At 50.8% G+C, this 20,000-nt stretch overlaps 1 protein-coding gene across 1 annotated transcript in view; it reads right to left on the reverse strand.

Moving 5' to 3' along the window:
- The window catches only part of dtnbb (dystrobrevin, beta b), a 121,048-nt gene that overhangs the window by 13,521 nt on the left and 87,527 nt on the right, over nucleotides 1-20,000 (reverse strand). The window contains exons 12-15 of the mRNA XM_061241729.1: nucleotides 12,841-12,854; nucleotides 12,168-12,241; nucleotides 7,771-7,861; nucleotides 177-262 (exon numbers count right to left, since the gene is read on the reverse strand). Coding sequence (XP_061097713.1) covers nucleotides 177-262; nucleotides 7,771-7,861; nucleotides 12,168-12,241; nucleotides 12,841-12,854 — 265 coding nt within the window. The remainder of the gene's footprint in view (nucleotides 1-176; nucleotides 263-7,770; nucleotides 7,862-12,167; nucleotides 12,242-12,840; nucleotides 12,855-20,000) is intronic.

The following is a 20,000-nucleotide window of genomic DNA, read 5'->3' on the forward strand; positions in this document are numbered from 1 at the left end:
ACAAACAAACACACACTTCCCTTTATATAACAGCGCACGCACGCACGCTCACACGCACGCACACACACACGCACACACACACACTCTGCCTTCAACAATGCTCACACACACATAAACACTCCGCTCTTCCTGGGCGCAAAGCAAACGGCCGCCTCAGTGAGGCGCAGCAGCCGGACCTGTTCTTGTTCTCCAGCTCCGCGATCAGCTGCCTCTGCTGCTTGTTGGCGTCGAAGTTGAAGCCCAAATCCGTGGGCGGGCGTTGCTGGAAGGCAAGAGGAGAGACAGACAGTAAATAAAACGTCACACAGGAAGAGGGGGGGGGGGGGACTACTGCCTCATGGGAAATCCCACATTATCTTTTGGGAGTGAAGTTAAGATATTTTTTATTTTATTTAAATCAGGGGTGTCCGATCTCATTTGAAAAGGTCTGGTGTGGGCGCAGTTTCTTATTTTAGCCCAGTGCTCTGACACCTGATATGAGTAATTAATCACAGAGTCCGCTATAAAGACATTGTTAAGTAGAACAGTGCTGACCCAGAGATGACTCGGGAGAAAACTCGGGAGAAAACTTGCACCAGGAAAGGTTCGGGAGCACAATTCACAACATCTCAAAACCGCCCCCCCCCTTTTGGTGAGCGTTCACAAAAAACCCCAAAAAAAACACTGACTGCACCTGCAAGGACTTCAAAGCAGCCTCCTGCTGCACCAAACACAGCGGCCACACTGTAATCACAGAGATCCCAGCGTCTCAATACCGCCAAAGACGCATAACGTCAAGCCCAGAGCCAAGGCACACAACCCCCCTGCTCGGTCATCTGCAAGGTCCTGCATCTGGTGAGCCTAAAGACTCTGTGATGTCACAATAGTGTTCTGCATCTGGTGAACCTAAAGACTCTGTGATGTCACAATGGTGTTCTGTATCTGGTGAACCTAAAGAATCTGCGACGTCACAATGGTGCTGAGCAGTCCTGGTGAACCTAAAGAATCTGTGACATCACAATGGTGTTCTGTATCTGGTGAACTTAAAGAATCTGTGACATCACAATGGTGCTGAGCAGTCCTGGTGAACCTAAAGAATCTGTGGTAAAAGTTCACCTGCTTAGTAGTAATCAAGAAATGGCTGATTATTTGTTTTTATGCAAATGTACAGGTGTGATCTCACCTGCATATCTTATGGGCAAACGGACGGGCATTCAAATGGGAGGGAACCATTACTGTTCAACATCTTCAAATCATTAAACTCAGGAGCGTAATTGCTTAAGCATCCCACAATCATAACCAACAGATACATACATTTTCCAAAAATATAACCAGGCAACCATTGCAGGAGAGTGACAGATCTCATTTGGTGTATATTATAGCTTATCTGAGCAGAACTACACTGGATTTACTCAAATGGAATAAGGAAATATTAAAGGTTCAATTTCAGCATACTGAAATGGAACATAAACATGACTAATCTGCAATTTGCGAGTACATCAAACCAGCCGACCGCTTAGGAAACCAATTTGAGCACCATGTTTTAAACCCCGAAGTTACAAATTCACAAGCACAGCAGTTTCTCTAATCTAAAAAAACAAACTTACGACGCTTTCGCGTATTCTGAAATAAAACGGAACTTGAAGCTTACATTTATTTTCCAGCCGACTCTCTGCTTCTTACTGATTTCCTGGTATTACAAAATATTAAAGTGGAGAATTTCCTACTTATGAGAGTTACATGAGTATTGCAAGTACCTTTCAACTTAATATTGTGTGAGCAGACGACGCATATTTCATCCCAATTTTACGAGGCAGGATGAGTGGAGAATCGGTTCAAATTGGGGAGTTTATCTTCGCAGAGAAGATGAAAATACAGGTTTCAGGCAGCCGACATTGAGACGTCGCGCGATGTGCGCTAATACATCAAATAAAGCTCGGGTGAAAAATGTGGTTATTACGGATGGAGTCTGTCGCCGTAAGACTCCGTGTGCTTAATGTATTCATCGCTAAAGGGCTGCTCTCACACTGGCTACGCGTCAGTTCGTTTGAGAGAAGAGCTTTTCCGGCGTGAATGCCAGGTAATTTATCAGCACGACGCCTGAATGGCGAAATCCCTTGAGCACCGCCGCCATCCGCGGTAGCCTTCATCGACGCTTTCGCGTAATTAGCGACTGTCAGAACTTTAACCCTCAGAAGAGTGCACGTCTTCTTGGAATGTCTTTTTCAGAATTCCACGTCAGTGTTCCAGAACTCCACTGCTTCCAGTCGCCGGCAGTGACTGTGACATCAGCATCGGAATGCTCCGTTCATACTTGTGATGTCACATCTTAAAGGGTTAGAATACTGTCGGATCGGACAGAGGGGTGTGTAGTTAGGCTATTGTGTGTAAATTGAAAAATTACCATATCCTGAGTTTAACAGAAGTAAAAAAACAAAAAACTGAAATGTAATTTATTCAGCTTATTCTTTCTTTCAAGGTTTTAGAACTCTTGTGTGCTGAAACTCATTCCTCAGTACTGCCTCGTGTTAATTGCTTTTTGTAATCTATTAACGACTCGTGTTGATGCGACGGCACAGTGATTTTTACAACAGCCCCAACTTGCTGTTAAAGTTTAACAGGAAAGTTTATGTTCAGGCACGTATACCTTCCTGAGAAATGCCTTCTGTTAGCCATAAACGTGTCTGTGAGCAGCGAGGGGGAACTGGCGTGTTTCTGATGCTCTTTTGAGCACCCACAAATCCCCGCTCCTCTGTTTCTGAATCTCTCTCCTCCGGAATCGGAGGGAACTCCACAACACTAGGATTTGTGCTTTGTAGTGAAACGTGCTCAAGACTGAAGCAATACTGCCTCTCTGGACTGTGGAGTCAGAAACAGATGTTCACCAATTTATTGATGAGTGATAGGTTAAAATGCCGGTGTAACATTGCATTACAGCACCTTTGACAAAACAGAAGCCAACAGACAGCCACAACACAACATAACACACAACTTAACACAACACAACATACAGTAACTTAACATAGCATAACATAACAAACATACAACATAATATACAACATAACACAGCATAACATAAAACAACACAACATACAATAATTTAGCATAACACAACATAGCCTGTAGCCTAGTGGTTAGGTATGTCAGACAACTAGGTACATGATTGGGAATGTTGGTGGTTCAAGCGCCTGCTTAGTCTAATCAACTGTAAGTCGCTTTGGAAAAAAAGCATCAGATTTTTCTTTTTTTCCCACTGTAATGTAATGATATGAGAACAGGCCATTGCTGGCCTTCTCCTGCCGCTGGAGTGTATCTAACGCTTAATGAGCAGAGCTGCCACAGGGTCATCACCGGCTTCAGCGCGGTTGCCATGGCGACAGCGGCCCGGGTCACCGGGGAGCCCCTCCCTCTCTGAGACCTGAGAACGAGCCCTCACACAGGAGCTGTAATTAGAAGTCGCTTGCCCCCCCCCGAGAGAGAGAGAGAGAGACAGACAGACAGAGAGAGAGAGAGAGAGAGAGAAAGAGAGAGAGAGAGAAAGAGAGAAAGTTCTCTATCCTGCAGCCTCTCAAATCAATTTAATCCCAAATTCAGCCTCTCCCGGGGATCAGGGTTCGACCGGGAGGAGTCCCGCCGGCTGGCTTTCGTTCCGCTAAACCTCGCCACAGCCAGAGCGATAAATCAAACTTTATTTTTTCTGTAAATGTACCTTTTTTTATTCTTCTCAAGGTTGGTGAGACGGCACGACAAACAAGCGGACATACAGGCCCTCCTGCATGCTTCTGATTATTTCTGCTTTTAATATGTACTAGGATTTTTATACTCTTCGCCAGATATCTACCCTTATGCTTTGCTTTTACTGTATTATGCCATTTTACAGTTTTTCTTTGTTCAGTACCGTGTGCTGCTCATTGCTAGAATGGTGCTCTATAAACCCATTTATTATTTATTCATTATACATCCTTTATTATATATACAGCTTTTATTTTTTTCCCCCATCTAAAACTCCAAGTGACTGTTCTAGAACCCCGCTGCCTTCGTGAGCAGTGGTGATTGTGACATCAGCATCAGAGTGTTCAGTCAATCGCGCATTGTGACCTCACACCTCAGACAGGTATTGTACAGAGGCAGCGGGGCAGATGCTCGTCGTGACGAGACAATCCACAGCCGCGTGACTTCAGCCGTTCGGGAAATTAAAAGGTTGAATGGCACTCAAACCGGGCCTGGCGCAGAAAACGCTCGATATTTAATCTGCGTTAGAGAGACAGATGGCTTTAATAATGCATGCGCTTTGCAGAGGGTTTTTAAAAAAAAAATTTTTATTAGTCTTGGGGTGTCGAACTCCTGGGAGCGGCGACAGTCCGAGCGTGATTTCACGTCTTTGTACATCGCCATGTAGCGATCGAGACGTCTCCACACGAAAGATTCACGCGGCAGCGCGCTCGACTCTGTGATGCCTTTATAATTCCGCCTCGAAGCCCGCAGAAGCGACAATACACGGCCAGCGTGAGATCCTGTAATTTACCCGGGAAAACGGGGGCGTGACGTGACACTTTGAAGCTTCAGAAGTGGGGAAAACTAAAGAACGAGAGAAACTCTGAAAAGATTATTTCAGACGGGCTGTCACAATAACGGCCGTCGCGGGGGGAAGCTGCTTCATTAGCGGAGAGCTCGGCTCCGTTCGGACTGAAATAGGCGACGGAATCGCATTAAATATGCATATTATCATCTCTGCTAATGGAATGAGGTCACCTTGCAGATATCCGCGCGCCTACAACACCATTTACCCGCTTAGCAGAATATACATTCATCACATTACAGCTATTTAAGCTGACGCTTTTAGCCAAAGTTTTTATCCGCGGTGCCAAGCACTTGGATTCGCTCCGGCTGCAAGGTGGGCCACGCTGAATGCGGACATATGCAAATGAGCGCGTGATTGTGACATCACAAAGCTACGGAAGGCCAAGTGGCTCGTTTGGAGGTACAGGTTTTTAATACGGATTGTGTGGATGTTTATGATTTGGGGGACTGTGCCTTCAGGTGCTATAAAAACACAGTGTTTTATAGCACCTATAGCCGTGTATTCCAAATACCAAGGGAAATGTCATTTTTCACAATACGGGACCTTTAAGGTGAGCTTCTCAGGTTGTCTCAGGTAGCTGTGTGCCTCAGAACACGAATGAGCAACTTTTTGCAACTGCAGAGCAACTTCAGAGAGAAAAGTGCAACTTTTTGACAACTGCAGAGCAACTTCAGAGAGAAAAGTGCAACTTCTGCCGGCGCAGGCTGCTCTCGGAGCCGGGAGCGCAGTAAGCCGAACCCACCACAAGGGGGAGCCCACTCCCGGCTGTCACCTGCGTGAGGGTCCTTGGCACAGTCCTTGGCACGGTTTTCTCTGCATCGTAAATCAGTGCAGCCCACACAAATCTGCCCATTCTCCACGCTCCGCTCTCTGCGCAGAGGCCAGGTCTGTACGGCGTGTACCCCGAGCGCGTTAATCACCCCAGAGACGCCTCGCACCACAGCCCTCCCCCACGGGCCCTCCACCACGGGCCCTCCACCACAGCACCCCACCAGAGACGCCTCACACCACAGCCCCCCACCACAGCCCTCCCCCACGGGCCCTCCCCCACGGGCCCTCCACCACGGGCCCTCCCCCACGGGCCCTCCACCACGGGCCCTCCACCAAGGGCCCTCCACCACAGCCCTCCACCACAGCCCTCCCCCACGGGCCCTCCCCCACGGGCCCTCCACCACGGGCCCTCCCCCACGGGCCCTCCACCACGGGCCCTCCACCAAGGGCCCTCCACCACAGCCCTCCACCACAGCCCTCCCCCACGGGCCCTCCACCACAGCCCTCCACCACAGCCCTCCCCCACGGGCCCTCCACCACGGCCAGGTCTGTATGCCCTGTACCCCGTCTGCCTGTACCCCGTCTGCCTGTACCCCGTCTGTACGCCCTGTACCCCGTCTGCCTGTACCCCGTCTGTACGCCCTGTACCCCGTCTGCCTGTACCCCGCCTGTACGCCCTGTACCCCGTCTGCCTGTACCCCGTCTGTACGCCCTGTACCCCGTCTGCCTGTACCCCGCCTGTACGCCCTGTACCCCGTCTGCCTGTACCCCGCCTGTACGCCCTGTACCCCGTCTGCCTGTACCCCGTCTGTACGCCCTGTACCCCGTCTGCCTGTACCCCGTCTGTACGCCCTGTACCCCGACCGTGTTAATCACCCCAGAGACGCCTCACACCACAGCCCTCCACCGGCATTCCGGGCGGGAGAAATGTCCCGGTTCTGAGGAATTATTTACGAGCGTGAAGACGGAACTGGGGGCCTGCTCGAGGGGGGGGGGGGGGGGGGGGGGGGGGGGCTGTCTCTCGGCGACGCGCGGGGGAGGAGAGGCACAGGATAAAAACGTGCATCTAATCCCCCCCCCCCCCCGCCCCCCACAGCCTAACCTCCGACTGCTATCCACAGAGATTACTCCCATCTGCCCTTCCAGGGAAAGCCTCTCGTAACGCGGTGTTCCGACTGAGGCCCAAACCACTCTTGGACACGTCTGTGAACACGCGTGTGACCGTGCGCCAGGGCGGGGGGGGGTTGGGGGGCTAAGCCTCGGCCTCCCCCCCGATAGGACACCCCTGCCCGGGGGCCCCAGACCCGCACCCCTGCCCTGGGGGCCTGAGACCCCGGTCACACAGGACCCCGGTCACACAGGACCCCCTACGGGACGAGAACCTGCCTGACAGGTACGACACAGTCCCCCCCCCCCTCCGTCTCCTGTCTGCATGAATGTCCCCCATAAGGCATAACAGAAGTCACACGTGTAGTATAAAGACAGCACTGATCTGGTCATCATTAAACACACTTCAGGCAACAGTGCAGGTAGCTCAGGCACTCAACATTGTTCTTGGTTTGAAATATTATTTTGTCATACATCGGGTAAAGCTTTGTAAGTGTCACCTGTCCTGGTTGACCTACGGTTCGTGTGCAGGTGAAGGGAGGTTCACACCTCAGAGTCAGATTCAGAGTCCACCGTCTGCTGGTGTGTGATATTTAGCCACAATCAAACCCAGTGTAATCACAGAGCTGTAAACAATCCGCTCTGTTCTGTACAGACACTAATCTGGGAGGATAATTACACTCGGGACAGAGCAGTGTGGGAATCCCACTAAATACTACAGAAACAGACGCACAATTCACACAGGCAAACTCACACGTGCCCAAGCACAAAGCGCATACACTGCAATATATTGTAAACTTGGGACTTAAGGGGAAAATGTAACAAATATATTTTGCAGCTATTAAAAAAAATAAAAAATAAAAAAAGTACACTGCAATATCTGAGTGGCAACAGTCCATATGTTTGTCTATAAATTGAGAAATGTCATCTTTTCTGATGCAGATATTATTTCATATACAATACGTTGGCGTACATTCCATTCCCAGTTTCCAATGTAAACGGCTGACAGACGCTTTTACCCAAAGGTGAATTGAGCGTCATCGCGGGCGGCCTGTAGCCTAGTGGCTAAGGTGCTTGACTGGGACCGGGGAGGTCGGTGGTTCAACCCCCGGGGATCCACGATAAGATCAGTGCAGCTGTTGGGCCCTTAACCCCACGTTGCCCCAGGTGGGATGGTCCTCAGCTCGGTCTAATCAACTGTAAGTCTCTTTGGATAAAAGCGTGGGCTAAACAGCTGTAATGTGGGGATGCGCACCACTGGATCAGTGGAGTACGGGTGTTGGCGTGTGGCGTGTACGGCGTCACGGCTGTCGCCACGGTTACGTACTCACCGCCGTGTTGCTGGCCTCGGCCGCCAGGCGGGCGGCGTAGCGGGCGATGAGGCGGTGCTCCTCGTCCAGTCGGCTCGGGCTGTCCAGAGCGCTGCAGAGACCACACGCCACCGAGGTCAGAGATCGGACCGGAACACCCCAAACACGCACATCCCAAACACTGACACCCCAAACACTGACATCCCCAAACACTGACATCCCAAACACTGACATCCCCAAACATGCACATCCCAAACACTAACCTCCCCAACACTGACATCCCCTAACACTGACATCCCCAAACACTAACATCCCCAAACACTGACACCCCCAAACACTGACATCCCCAAACACTAACATCCCCAAACACTGACATCCCCAAACACTGACATCCCCAAACACTGACACCCCCAAACACTGACATCCCCAACACTAAAACGCCAATCAAAAGCCTAAAGTCAAGACTAGATACTGGAAGCTTTCTTATATCTCCAGTAAGTGTACTGATTGAATACACCAGACTGATCAGAAACAGCAGAGAAGCCAACTGTGCTGCTCAGAGCCAGCACTCAAACATGATGCTCCAGCCCGTTTCCCGGGCTTAGACAGCCGACTGCAAACTGCAAAAGCCAAAAAAAAACAAAAAAGCCATGTGGATAAAATGTCACATCTTCGAGCAGTATAATCTGTGAAGGGCTTATTACCCAACGATGAGCAATAAGCAGATTTCAGCGGGGTGTGGAGTATAAACACAGAGCAGTCCTCCGTAATGAGTCCGGCTGAGTAATCACTCCGTCGCGTTTGCTTTCTCCCGTTCAGTTTCGGTTTTCTGCCCGGCGGATGCCTGTCGGCTGAAACAGTGAAGTTTGTGCGGCTTCGCTCCGCACCGAGAGAACGCTGATCGCCCCTCTCGCCCGCCAGACGAATAAACACCCGAGATACGGGCGACGGAGCGCACGCCCGGGGCGTTCTCGGGTCTAAATATCTGAAATTGAAATCTCTGGAGATCAGAGTGACATGCCGGCCTGTTCCCACGGCAACGCTGAGCAGACAAAGGCATTCACCTGAGAAGAAACACAACGGGGAGGTTCTGTCTGAAGTGCCGTCAGTGCGCCGTTCTTCCTAAGTGTTTCTCTCAAATAACTACATCAATAATAAATAAATAAACATAAATATGTGATGACGATGTTCAGAGGAAGGCCCCCGTCGAAACGCCACAGCCCTGCTGCTGTCACTCATAAATAAAGTTGTGGGTATTTTTTGTGTTGAGTTGAGTTGAGTTGAGTTGAGTTGAGTTGAGTTGAGTTGAGTTGGGGACCACTCTACGCGTTTAAATAAATAAATACATTTAAGAAAAAGACTGCCGTCCAGAAAATCTGTCCAGATCTATATTTTTCATATTTTACTTTTAGAAATAACTGACAGACTGTTATCCTGGAATCCCCCCATTCATCACCAACGCCCTAAAATGTCTGCATATTCTTTTATGAAGGCTTTTGTCAGGACAAGCCTACGGACAAATGAAGTAGCGGCTTCCCCACAGACGTGTCGTCCAATCAGAGGAAGAGCTGACTTCCCTCAGAGACGGCGTAGCCAATAGGAGACCGAAGTGATGCGCGTCAGGTCAAGCGCACCCCCGCCCTGGCCTGGACCAGCCCTGGGCCCAAACCGCAATCGTTTCGGATTCAAATAATTCCCCGCATTTGACTACGCTTGCCTGGGGTATCGGAACAAATGGAAACGATCCCAAAAGTGTAAACCCCATCTGCTCCTCCTCGCAGACTCAGAATGCACCCAAGGCAAGATCAACAGAGCACAGAAGAGCATCTGAATCCACAACAAAAGCCATTTGAACCCAGTTCTGGCCTCAGAGCTGGAGCTGGTCCCTGGACGCTGCACTGTGTCAGCACGCGGTTCCTAAGCGGCTAGGACGGGTCAAATGCAGAGGACAAGTGATCCCACGGGGCCTAATGAAGGATAATCTAACATGGCAATATCGCGGTTCACTGAGCTGCATCGTGTATGAAGTTTACTGAACAGTATTTGTGGCTTCAGACGTATTAATGTACGGCACAGAGGAGGAGACCGACCATACGCTGTCACTCACAGCTGGGTGATCTGTGACTAAGTGTGATGGAGGGACAGTTATATTCATTTAAAAAATATATATACAGCAACTATGCAGCTGTCATCCTGACTCAAGTTCACTATTTTTGGAGATTACAGTGTCTTTGCCGTCTCCTTCCAATCTGAAGTCTGCCTTCAGAGTCCAGACGAGACGTCTCCTGGTCCTCCTGGTTAGGTGTCCTGGCCAGGTTACTTCCTCTGAAACGGTTGTTGTTGGGCACGGCTGTCGTACAGATCACGGACAAGCGCGAATACCAGAAATACGGGACAGGAGCAGCTAACCTCCCCCCTCTCCCCTCTCCCTGCCCCACAGTCTCTGAACACAGCCCCCTCTCCCTGTCCCACTCTCTCCAAACACAGCCCCCTCTACCTGTCCCACCGTCTCTAAACACAGCCCCCTCTCCCTGTCCCACCGTCTCTAAACACAGCCCCCTCTCCCTGTCCCACCGTCTCTGAACACAGCCCCCTCTCCCTGCCCCGGTCTCTCTGAACACAACCCCCTCTCCCTGTCCCACCGTCTCTAAACACAGCCCCCTCTCCCTGTCCCACTCTCTCTAAACACAGCCCCCTCTCCCTGCCCCGGTCTCTCCAAACACAGCCCCCTCTCCCTGTCCCGGTCTCTCAAACACAGCCCCCTCTCCCTGTCCCGGTCTCTCCAAACACAGCCCCCTCTCCCTGTCCCACTCTCTCTAAACACAGCCCCCTCTCCCTGTCCCACAGTCTCCAAACACAGCCCCCTCTCCCTGCCCCACTGTCTCCAAACACAGCCCCCTCTCCCTGTCCCACCGTCTCTAAACACAGCCCCCTCTACCTGTCCCACCGTCTCTAAACACAGCCCCCTCTCCCTGTCCCACCGTCTCTAAACACAGCCCCCTCTCCCTGTCCCACCGTCTCTAAACACAGCCCCCTCTCCCTGTCCCACCGTCTCTAAACACAGCCCCCTCTCCCTGTCCCGGTCTCTCCAAACACAGCCCCCTCTACCTGTCCCACCGTCTCTAAACACAGCCCCCTCTCCCTGTCCCACCGTCTCTAAACACAGCCCCCTCTCCCTGTCCCACCGTCTCTAAACACAGCCCCCTCTCCCTGTCCCACCGTCTCTAAACACAGCCCCCTCTACCTGTCCCACCGTCTCTAAACACAGCCCCCTCTCCCTGTCCCACCGTCTCTAAACACAGCCCCCTCTCCCTGCCCCACTGTCTCTGAACACAGCCCCCTCTCCCTGTCCCACTGTCTCTAAACACAGCCCCCTCTCCCTGTCCCACTCTCTCTAAACACAGCCCCCTCTCCCTGCCCCGGTCTCTCCAAACACAGCCCCCTCTCCCTGTCCCACTCTCTCTAAACACAGCCCCCTCTCCCTGCCCCGGTCTCTCCAAACACAGCCCCCTCTCCCTGCCCCGGTCTCTCTGAACACAACCCCCTCTCCCTGTCCCACCGTCTCTAAACACAGCCCCCTCTCCCTGCCCCACCGTCTCTAAACACAGCCCCCTCTCCCTGCCCCACCGTCTCTAAACACAGCCCCCTCTCCCTGCCCCACCGTCTCTAAACACAGCCCCCTCTCCCTGTCCCGGTCTCTCCAAACACAGCCCCCTCTCCCTGCCCCGGACTCTCTGAACACAGCCCCCTCTCCCTGCCCCGGTCTCTCTGAACACAACCCCCCCCCACACCCAGAAGAGCTGAGCCAAACTCACTGATCCAATCAGAGACGGGTGAAATGAGTGACTGATGAAGGATGGAATCTCTTTTTCTCTCCTTCACCGTATCCCCACCTCTCCATTTCCTCCCTGCAGCCAATCTTTCTCTCCCCTTTTCTCTCTGTCCCATGCCCCCCCCTCTCCTCGCCCTCTTGAAGGATGGCTGAATTCTGTCACTCTCCGTGCCACTCTCCCTCCATCTCTTGACTGAAGGCTGAAATCTCCATCTCCGTCTCTCCCTCCCTCTCTCCCTCTCTCCCCCGCTCACTCAATCTCCCTCCGTCTTCCTTGAGTGACTATGCCCAAAACCTCTCTGCCTTTCTCTGCATCTCTCTCACCCTCCAATCCTCCCCCTCTTTCTCTCCCCTCCCTCCTCCTCTTCCCTTTCTTTCACTCCTGTTGTATTGTGTTTTTTTTTAACTTATTTTATTCATTGGTCTTATCATCCTCTTACAGGTTCTATATTCTGTTGTATTCAAATGATTCTGGGTTTTGTCCCCTCTGTCATAAGCACAGCCGTGAGCTGAAGGCGGTTGTCCCGGTACGAGACGCGGCGTTCGCGGCGTTTAAACGGAACCTCTGCGGGACGGAGGGACTGACCGGGTCTCGCTCTGCAGGCGAGTCACGTACGCAGCGATGAGGGCGTGCTCCTCTGTCGCCCGGCAACCGCTGGACTGTTCCCGCGGCGACGGGCTGGTGTGGGGGGCAGGGGGAGGTCGGGTGGACCAGGAACACACAGCATGCGCCATATGAATACAAACACACACACACACACACACGCACAGAACAACACAAACACACACACACACAGAACAACACAGAACAACACAAACACACAAACACAACGAACACACAAACACAAACACACAAACACAAATGGGTTAATGGGGTGACAGTCATGGGCACACGTCCAAATGAAAAAGCAAGCGGCCGTTTTCATTCACACCCAACGGCTCTAAAACAAAATAAAACATAAATAAAACATAAAAAAAGGCAGAAGGCAATTAGCTCCCCCGGGAACTGTGGGTTACTCCAATCAGAAATTTGGCTCAGGCTGAAGCCATTTTGAGTGCTGAGAGAGGAACGGCAGAGCGCCGGCCTCTCAGTGCACACAGTAATGGGCTAATGCTTTCAGCCTCACATACGGGCGCAGATTAGACCCGCACCAGATTTACGCTCTTCAGGAAAAGAAAACCAATCTCAACAGGCATTTAAGAGCAGCCGTGGTGTGCCTTTAACGGCACGTTTGGCTGATGGATGTACCCTGAAACACCAAGGTTATCAGCACTTCCACCGAAAGAGATTAATCTGCTAGGACCACACACTGCCCCTAGTGGCCAGCTCTGGGAGTACAGCCCCTGGACTGAGTCAACTCTTTGAACCAGAAGTTATTCAGAACACATCTTCAATGTCAGAACAGAGCATACGGCATGATTAATGCCATTTGAAATCCAATTTCAGCATTTTACATCAAGAATTTCTATGTGGAGGTTGGTAAAATCACATTTTGCCCTTTTTTTCTACGATTGATAAAGAAACAAGGACTTGGGGGAAAAAACAGGGTTGTTTACACAATATCACACAGTGTTATCACAGGGGAAATAACACAAAGAACAGTAAATAATACAACATGCAACATTCAGCAATGGAACTGAAAATGAATCACGCGGGAATGATAAAACACTTGAACACGTGAACAAAGCAACACGAGGGAAAGGAAACTCAGGAAAAAGGGTGTGAAACAGGTACCTGTGGGTCTCTGTACTCAGGCAAAACACCTGATCAGAAAAACCACTGGAAGAGCAGGCAGGGTTTGTGGAACGCTTTCTCACTCAGTGTTCTAGAACTCCACTGCTCTCAGTCAACAGCAGTGACTGTGACATCAGCATCAGAATGTTCAGTTCACACTTGAATCACATCATTTGTGACCTCAGAGGGTTTTTTTTTTTTTTTGTTTTTTTTTTTCACAGCTCACAGCTTAAAGGGTTAAAGGTTAAAGGTCGCTGACCCATCCCGGCCCAGTGAGCCTGTTCTGACCGAAGAGTCCAGCCTGACCAGTACAGACACTAGTATAGAGTTAGTTCTTCAGGGATGCAGTACGATATTGTACGAAATATACTACATACTTTCAAAAACAAATTCAGCAAAAAGTAAAGCAAAGATGTTCGAGCGGGGGTGTCAGATTCCTGGAGAGCCGCAGGGTCTGCTGGTGTTTTTTTTGTGTGCCTATTTTAATGTCATGGATTGGCGAAAGAGTGCATACACCTTGTCTCAAGGCATATACTGTACTGGCAAGACAAATACAAAAACTCTGAGACTCTCTGATCTTCCAGCAGTTTGACAAGCATCTTAGAGGCAGGCCACGGTTTTAAAATAAGCCGCTACCCTTATCTACCCTGACTACAGCTGCATATCAAACAAACACATCCCTGGAAGGAAAATCAAATACATTTTTCAGAAAGGTTGATGTTTTCAAGGTCAGCGCTGTAACAGAATTATCAGATGCTGTGGCCACATCGATCTTACCTCTGCAACTGTGTTCACATCAAAGATGCCTGTTACTTACAAGGGCACCCATACAAAAATAATGTCAAAATACTGATGTGTATTTATTCTAAAAAAAACTGGCAGCCTGTAGCCCAGCGGCTAAGGTACATAAGGGACCCGGAAGGTTGGTGGTTCAAGCCCCAGTGTAGCCACAATAAGATCAGTGCATCGGTTGGGTCCTTGAGCAAGGCCCTTATCCCCACATTGCTCCAGGGGTGTTTGACAGAGGGCTCTGTGCCCGGCTGCGGGCGTCACACTACATACACCAAACCGCTACCGTATTTGTGTTTGTGTGTTTCGTTTTCATTTTGCAATTGATACCAGCGTTTCCATAGAGTGCGCTAAGTTTGGGGTGCACACCCGGCTGCTAGCTCACGTTTCCCAGGGCAAACACACGCAACACATCCACTCCATATTCACACCCTAACAGTTAAATCGCTCATTTAAAATAACACACACAGAAACGTCTTTGTCACTTTGTTACCGTTTATTGTGGCCAGTTGTTAAATGCTGTAGAGCGCTCTGTTTGTTGTCCGTGTTTTCATTCGTCCGTATTTAGGTTTGAGCATGGCGCAAACTTTGGAGTGGGCGGAACACATCCGGGTACGGCAGCGGGGAGGATCAAAGTGCCGCAGAAATCGAGCTGGCCTTGTCGCGCCTGTCTCGATTCGCACATGCGCGTTGCCAGCCAGAATTGGAACGCACCACTGCTCGCAAGTTAGATTTCAACCAACGGTCATTAACTGGCGTATGGGATGATGCAATTCCAATGACGTAATTAGTCATTTTACTTTATTTAACGGAACTGTGCAGAAAGAAAAATAAGCTGCAATCTCATATCTAGGGTGGGGCTAGTAAATAGTACATTTGGTACTTGGCCTTACCTTCATTCAGATAGATGGATAGATAGATAGATAGATACTTTATTCATCCCGAGGGAAATTTTAGGCATACACATACACACATATCTCACACACATAAAGATCAAAATCACTCACAGAAAAGTAAGAAATAAAGCGCATGTGAAGTGATTACAAAGGCCTAGTAGGGACTGGCGCTGTGATATACTGACCATGATAAGGTGCTATGGTAGATTGTGTGCAATGGTGGTAGTGCAAAAGTACAAAGTAAACCGTAAACGGTAAACTCAACAGGGGTAAACGTGAGGATTACAGTCCAGATTGTGTAGAGGGCTAATATAGCCTGTTAGGACAGTCAGACAGATATTGGATAGAGGATGGTAGACAAAGGTGATGTGGTGGAAGGAGCAGAAAGAGACTCATGCTGAAAAGTCCAATTCTCTCCTCCCGTTTTGTGTGATAGTGTATAACTGAATGGCCCATGGAACAAACAACCTTCTTAACCTGTCTGTTGAGCATGTCAGAGACAGGAGTCTGCTGCTGAAGATGCTCTTCTGTCTGTTGAGTGTTCATGGTGGAGAGAGGAGTTTTCTTGCATGTAAAAGAGCCAGATTGTAGCTGCGCCATTGTTTGGAAAGTATCTTTTGTGTCCGTGTGTAGTCATTGGTTTTGTTTGTATTTCTGATCGTAAATATATGATTCACTGTACACATTTTTCACAGAGCACTGTAAACTAATCTAAATGTTGCACTAAAACTTCTACTACGGCAGAGGCGTATTTTGTATGATCTAGGGCTGCCTACGACCATCTGGCCTACCCTAGACGACAGGGTGATCGGCCCCCGCTTAGTCTAATCAACTCTCACTCACTTTGGATAAAAGTGTCAGCTAAATAACACATTATTATTATCAGTATTATAGGGATAGTCCACTGGGGGGCGCGATAGGGCAGTGGCAAGGCCTCGGTCCCCATAACACACCGGGGGAGACCGGCCCCTGATGGGTGCGATATGCAGGTCACTCTGGACAAAACGGTCGGATAAATAATAATGCGAAGTCTCGGCTCTGAAAGTCAGTCGAGGACACCCAGAAAAAGATCAAATTACCAGGGGAGGTGGAGCCGCAGGTCTGAGGGCGGTCATCCACACCATCAACGTCAAGGTTGAGCAGAGTCTCAGCGTTTCTCCCCCACGCTTTAGACACAGTCTGTGTCGGGGTGGAGTCGGAGTGTTCCAGGGCCCCGCGCAGAGGCGGCGGGTCGATATTCGCCGAAAACTGAGACGGGTTCCACGCAGCCGCGTCCTCCGGGGTTGTGTGAAAGACGGGCGGGCGCCGGGCGTAAGCCGATAGCCGGTACCCCTGCAGGGCGGGGCGGGGCGGGGTGAGGCGGGGCGGGAGGGAGAGAGGATCCCATTCGGCTCAGGAGGCCGGAAAAAAGCCACATCACCGCAGCACCACGGCGGCTGAGCTACGGCTGATTCCGGCGCCGTTGGTGGTTCTGATCCGATACCCTCCGGTCCTGTGGGGGCGCTGGAGAGCCCAAGTATCCCCGGGGGCGGGGCCGTCTCAAACCCTGTGTCAGACTCAGTCTGGAGCGCAGCGCAGGCCGCGGCTGATGCCTGCCTCCTGGGCCAATCACGAGGCACTTTAACCGCCGCGCGCGTCCGTCACCCCCGACGACGGTCTCATCACCGCCCGACGTCCTTTCAGACGGCCGGCCCTGAGGGAGCAGCGGCTGCCAGCGATGTCACAGCGGGCCAGGGGGGAGGGGGGGCGGGACGGGGGGTTTGAGGGAAGGAGGGATGGGGGGGTTTGAGGGAGGAGGGATGGGGGGTTTGAGGGAAGGAGGGATGGGGGTTTGAGGGAAGGAGGGATGGGGGGGTTTGAGGGAGGAGGGATGGGGGGTTTGAGGGAAGGAGCGATGGGGGGTTTGAGGGAAGGAGGGATGGGGGGGTTTGAGGGAGGAGGGATGGGGGGTTTGAGGGAAGGAGGGATGGGGGGTTTGAGGGAAGGAGGGATGGGGGGGTTTGAGGGAGGAGGGATGGGGGGTTTGAGGGAAGGAGGGATGGGGGGTTTGAGGGAAGGAGGGATGGGGGGTTTGAGGGAAGGAGGGATGGGGGGTTTGAGGGAAAGAGGGATGGGGGGTTTGAGGGAAGGAGGGATGGGGGGTTTGAGGGAAGGAGGGATGGGGGGTTTGAGGGAAGGAGGGATGGGGGGTTTGAGGGAAGGAGGGATGGGGGGGGCGCTGATGGATTTCTGTCATTTCAGCAGCAAACGCGATCCCTGACGAGGCATTCATCCGCTCTGCCCATCTTCTGCACGGTCTCTCCACAGGCTGTTCTGTTTCACTCACACACACCGGCGTGTCCGCTGCAGTGTGTGTGTGTGTGTGTGTGTGTGTGTGTGTGTGTGTATCATCACATTAGAACCTCAAAAGCGCACACTGATTTTGCAAAGATAACCAGAGGAAATAATATCTAAATATATGGGGTTATTGTCTCATAAACCATTAAATAATTAATATGAGCGTTGTACAAACAGAATTAGATTGATATTTTTAATATCTTGCTAATTGTACCATTTGGTTCACAAAATATGTTTTGCACTCACAAACAATTCTCTCCCAAAACAGACAAATGTACTGATATTTTAATTTCTTTTTGAAATCTTTTTTTCAGGATTCAGTGCCAATGTGGGGGCGTTCGTCTGACAACAGCTCTGTGTGCTTTCACACCTCAGCCGACAGGTGTGGAAGTGCCCGTGTTCATCTGAGGATTTCTGAGACACTCCTCAAATGTACCTTCGAATCCCTTTTCCCCCACACTGAGTCTACTCCAGCCAATCGAATCCTTTCGTTACTACCTACATTCCTATCCAATCACAGCACACATGTACAGGACACAAAACCAGTAAATAATGAATCTAATTATGCAAGGGTACAGTAGGGGGTGCACTCTGGACGGTACTTAAGAAGATACCACACGTCCGGGGTGTGGCGTGGGCATGCAGTGCATTGTGGGACGCAAGGAGTCTGCGGTAATCTCGTGATGTGCACGACTGCAGCGGTCGAGAACGAGGCGTTTTCTTCGCTAAATGCCGCCTTCGCCAAACCGAACGCAGAACGCGGCATGCAGATCTGGCAGCACGCTACCACACGGAGACCGGTGGCTATAAATATTTCACGTTGCCTTCTGTCTGTGAAATTACAACCCCGGATGGGCGGGATAGCTTGTTCTGCACATCAAACATCCTTATGTTTTTTTTTTGTGTTTATGAGCAGCTACATAAATTTAAGGGCCGTAAAATAAATCAATAAAAAAAAACAAAAAAAACAAGCAATGCAAGTATCCTAGCGTAAGCACGGCAGCCAGGGAAATAAACCTGGTCTCACCCAGCACACAGCCTCACACTCACACACTCTCACCCAGCACACAGCTTGTGTTCACTCTCTCACTCTCTCACTCTCTCACTCTCTCACTCTCTCACTCTCTCACTCTCTCACTCTCTCACTCTCTCACTCACTCACTCACTCACTCACTCACTCACTCACTCAGTCCAGAGGAGCCGCTCGTTCGTGTCTGTGCGGACGGATAAACGGGCGAAGCCACTTGACCCCGTTTCACTCGGAAAATCAGGAACATTCATGGAATTCTCCTTCACGCTCGGATTTACACTTTATTCATGCCGCGCTGAGCGCACGGACTTCATTATTCTTTACGCTATTCATAAACGGAGAACAAATCTGCATCTGTATGCTTACAATAATACACGATCTCACATTGTATTCCTGTTGGGGCTCCATTTCCCAACACAAGTGTTAGCCGTTTTGTTAGGCTGCAGGGGCAATTGTTCTGACTGGAGCACTCTGGGAAACGTAGTCCCGTGGTCGCAGGGCAGTGTGTGACTACAGACAGAGTTCTGTCACCTGGACCCGGCCCGCGGGTCACGCCTCGGTTCTGCCCCGCTGCCCGCGGAGAGCAAGACCGCCGGCCCATCTCAGATACGAGCTGAATAGAGAAGGGCTCGTTCACTCCCCGCGCAATCGAGCCAGACGCCGAAAGAGCGGGGTGATAAAACACGTCTTTTCCTCTCTCACTCTCTCACGTTCACGCTCATGCTCACAGAGAGCCTCAGGCTCTTAGAGGCAGAGCAGAGATGGGACAGAGGAACGAAGGGAGAGAGAGGGAGAGAGAGAGGGAGAGAGAGAGAGGGAGAGGGAGAGAGGGAGAGGAGAGAGAGGTAGAAAGAGGAAAAAGAGAGGGAGAAAGGGAGGGAGAGAGAGGGAGAAAGAGAGGGAGAGAGAGGGAGAAAGAGAGAGAGAGAAAGAGAGAGAGAGAGAGAGGGAGAGAGTTATCAATCACAGAAAGCTGGCACGCAGTCATCCGTGGTACAGAGACGATATGGTAACGACAGCGTGGGCCGACCGGTCAGCCTCTCGATGTGCCCTTCCACTCCGACTCTAAATCTTATTTTCCTTCTGTTTCACAGCCAGCGCTCCGTAATGAATATTGAGGAGAGACGGGACTGAACCGGGAAAGTCGGAGAGGCCCATGTTTTTCCCTGCAGGGACGCCGGTGTGTCCGGGGAACGGCGCTCCGATAATTACCGGAGGCTCAGACATCCATCTTCATCTGTGAGCTGAGGGTGACGGGGCCTGTCTCAGGCGTACGATTCCCCACTCTGATTACAGACATCTTTCAATGGCCAGCTCAGCCCAGTGAGAACCGCATTACCCACACTGCACTTCTGCTCAGCCCAGTGAGAACCGCATTACCCATACTGCACTTCTGCTCAGCCCAGTGATAACTGCATTTCCCATACCGCACTTCTGCTCAGCGAGAACCGCATTTCCCATACTGCACTTCTGCTCAGCGAGAACCGCATTTCCCATACTGCACTTCTGCTCAGCGAGAACCGCATTTCCCATACTGCACTTCTGCTCAGCTCATTTACATTTTTTTCATTAGATATTGGTGCGAACCACATGAACTGTGAAGATATTTAAAAAAAATAACATATCTTCTCT

The sequence above is a fragment of the Conger conger genome, chromosome 5 (assembly GCF_963514075.1).
Source record: "Conger conger chromosome 5, fConCon1.1, whole genome shotgun sequence".
NCBI classification, from domain to species: Eukaryota; Metazoa; Chordata; class Actinopteri; order Anguilliformes; family Congridae; genus Conger; species Conger conger.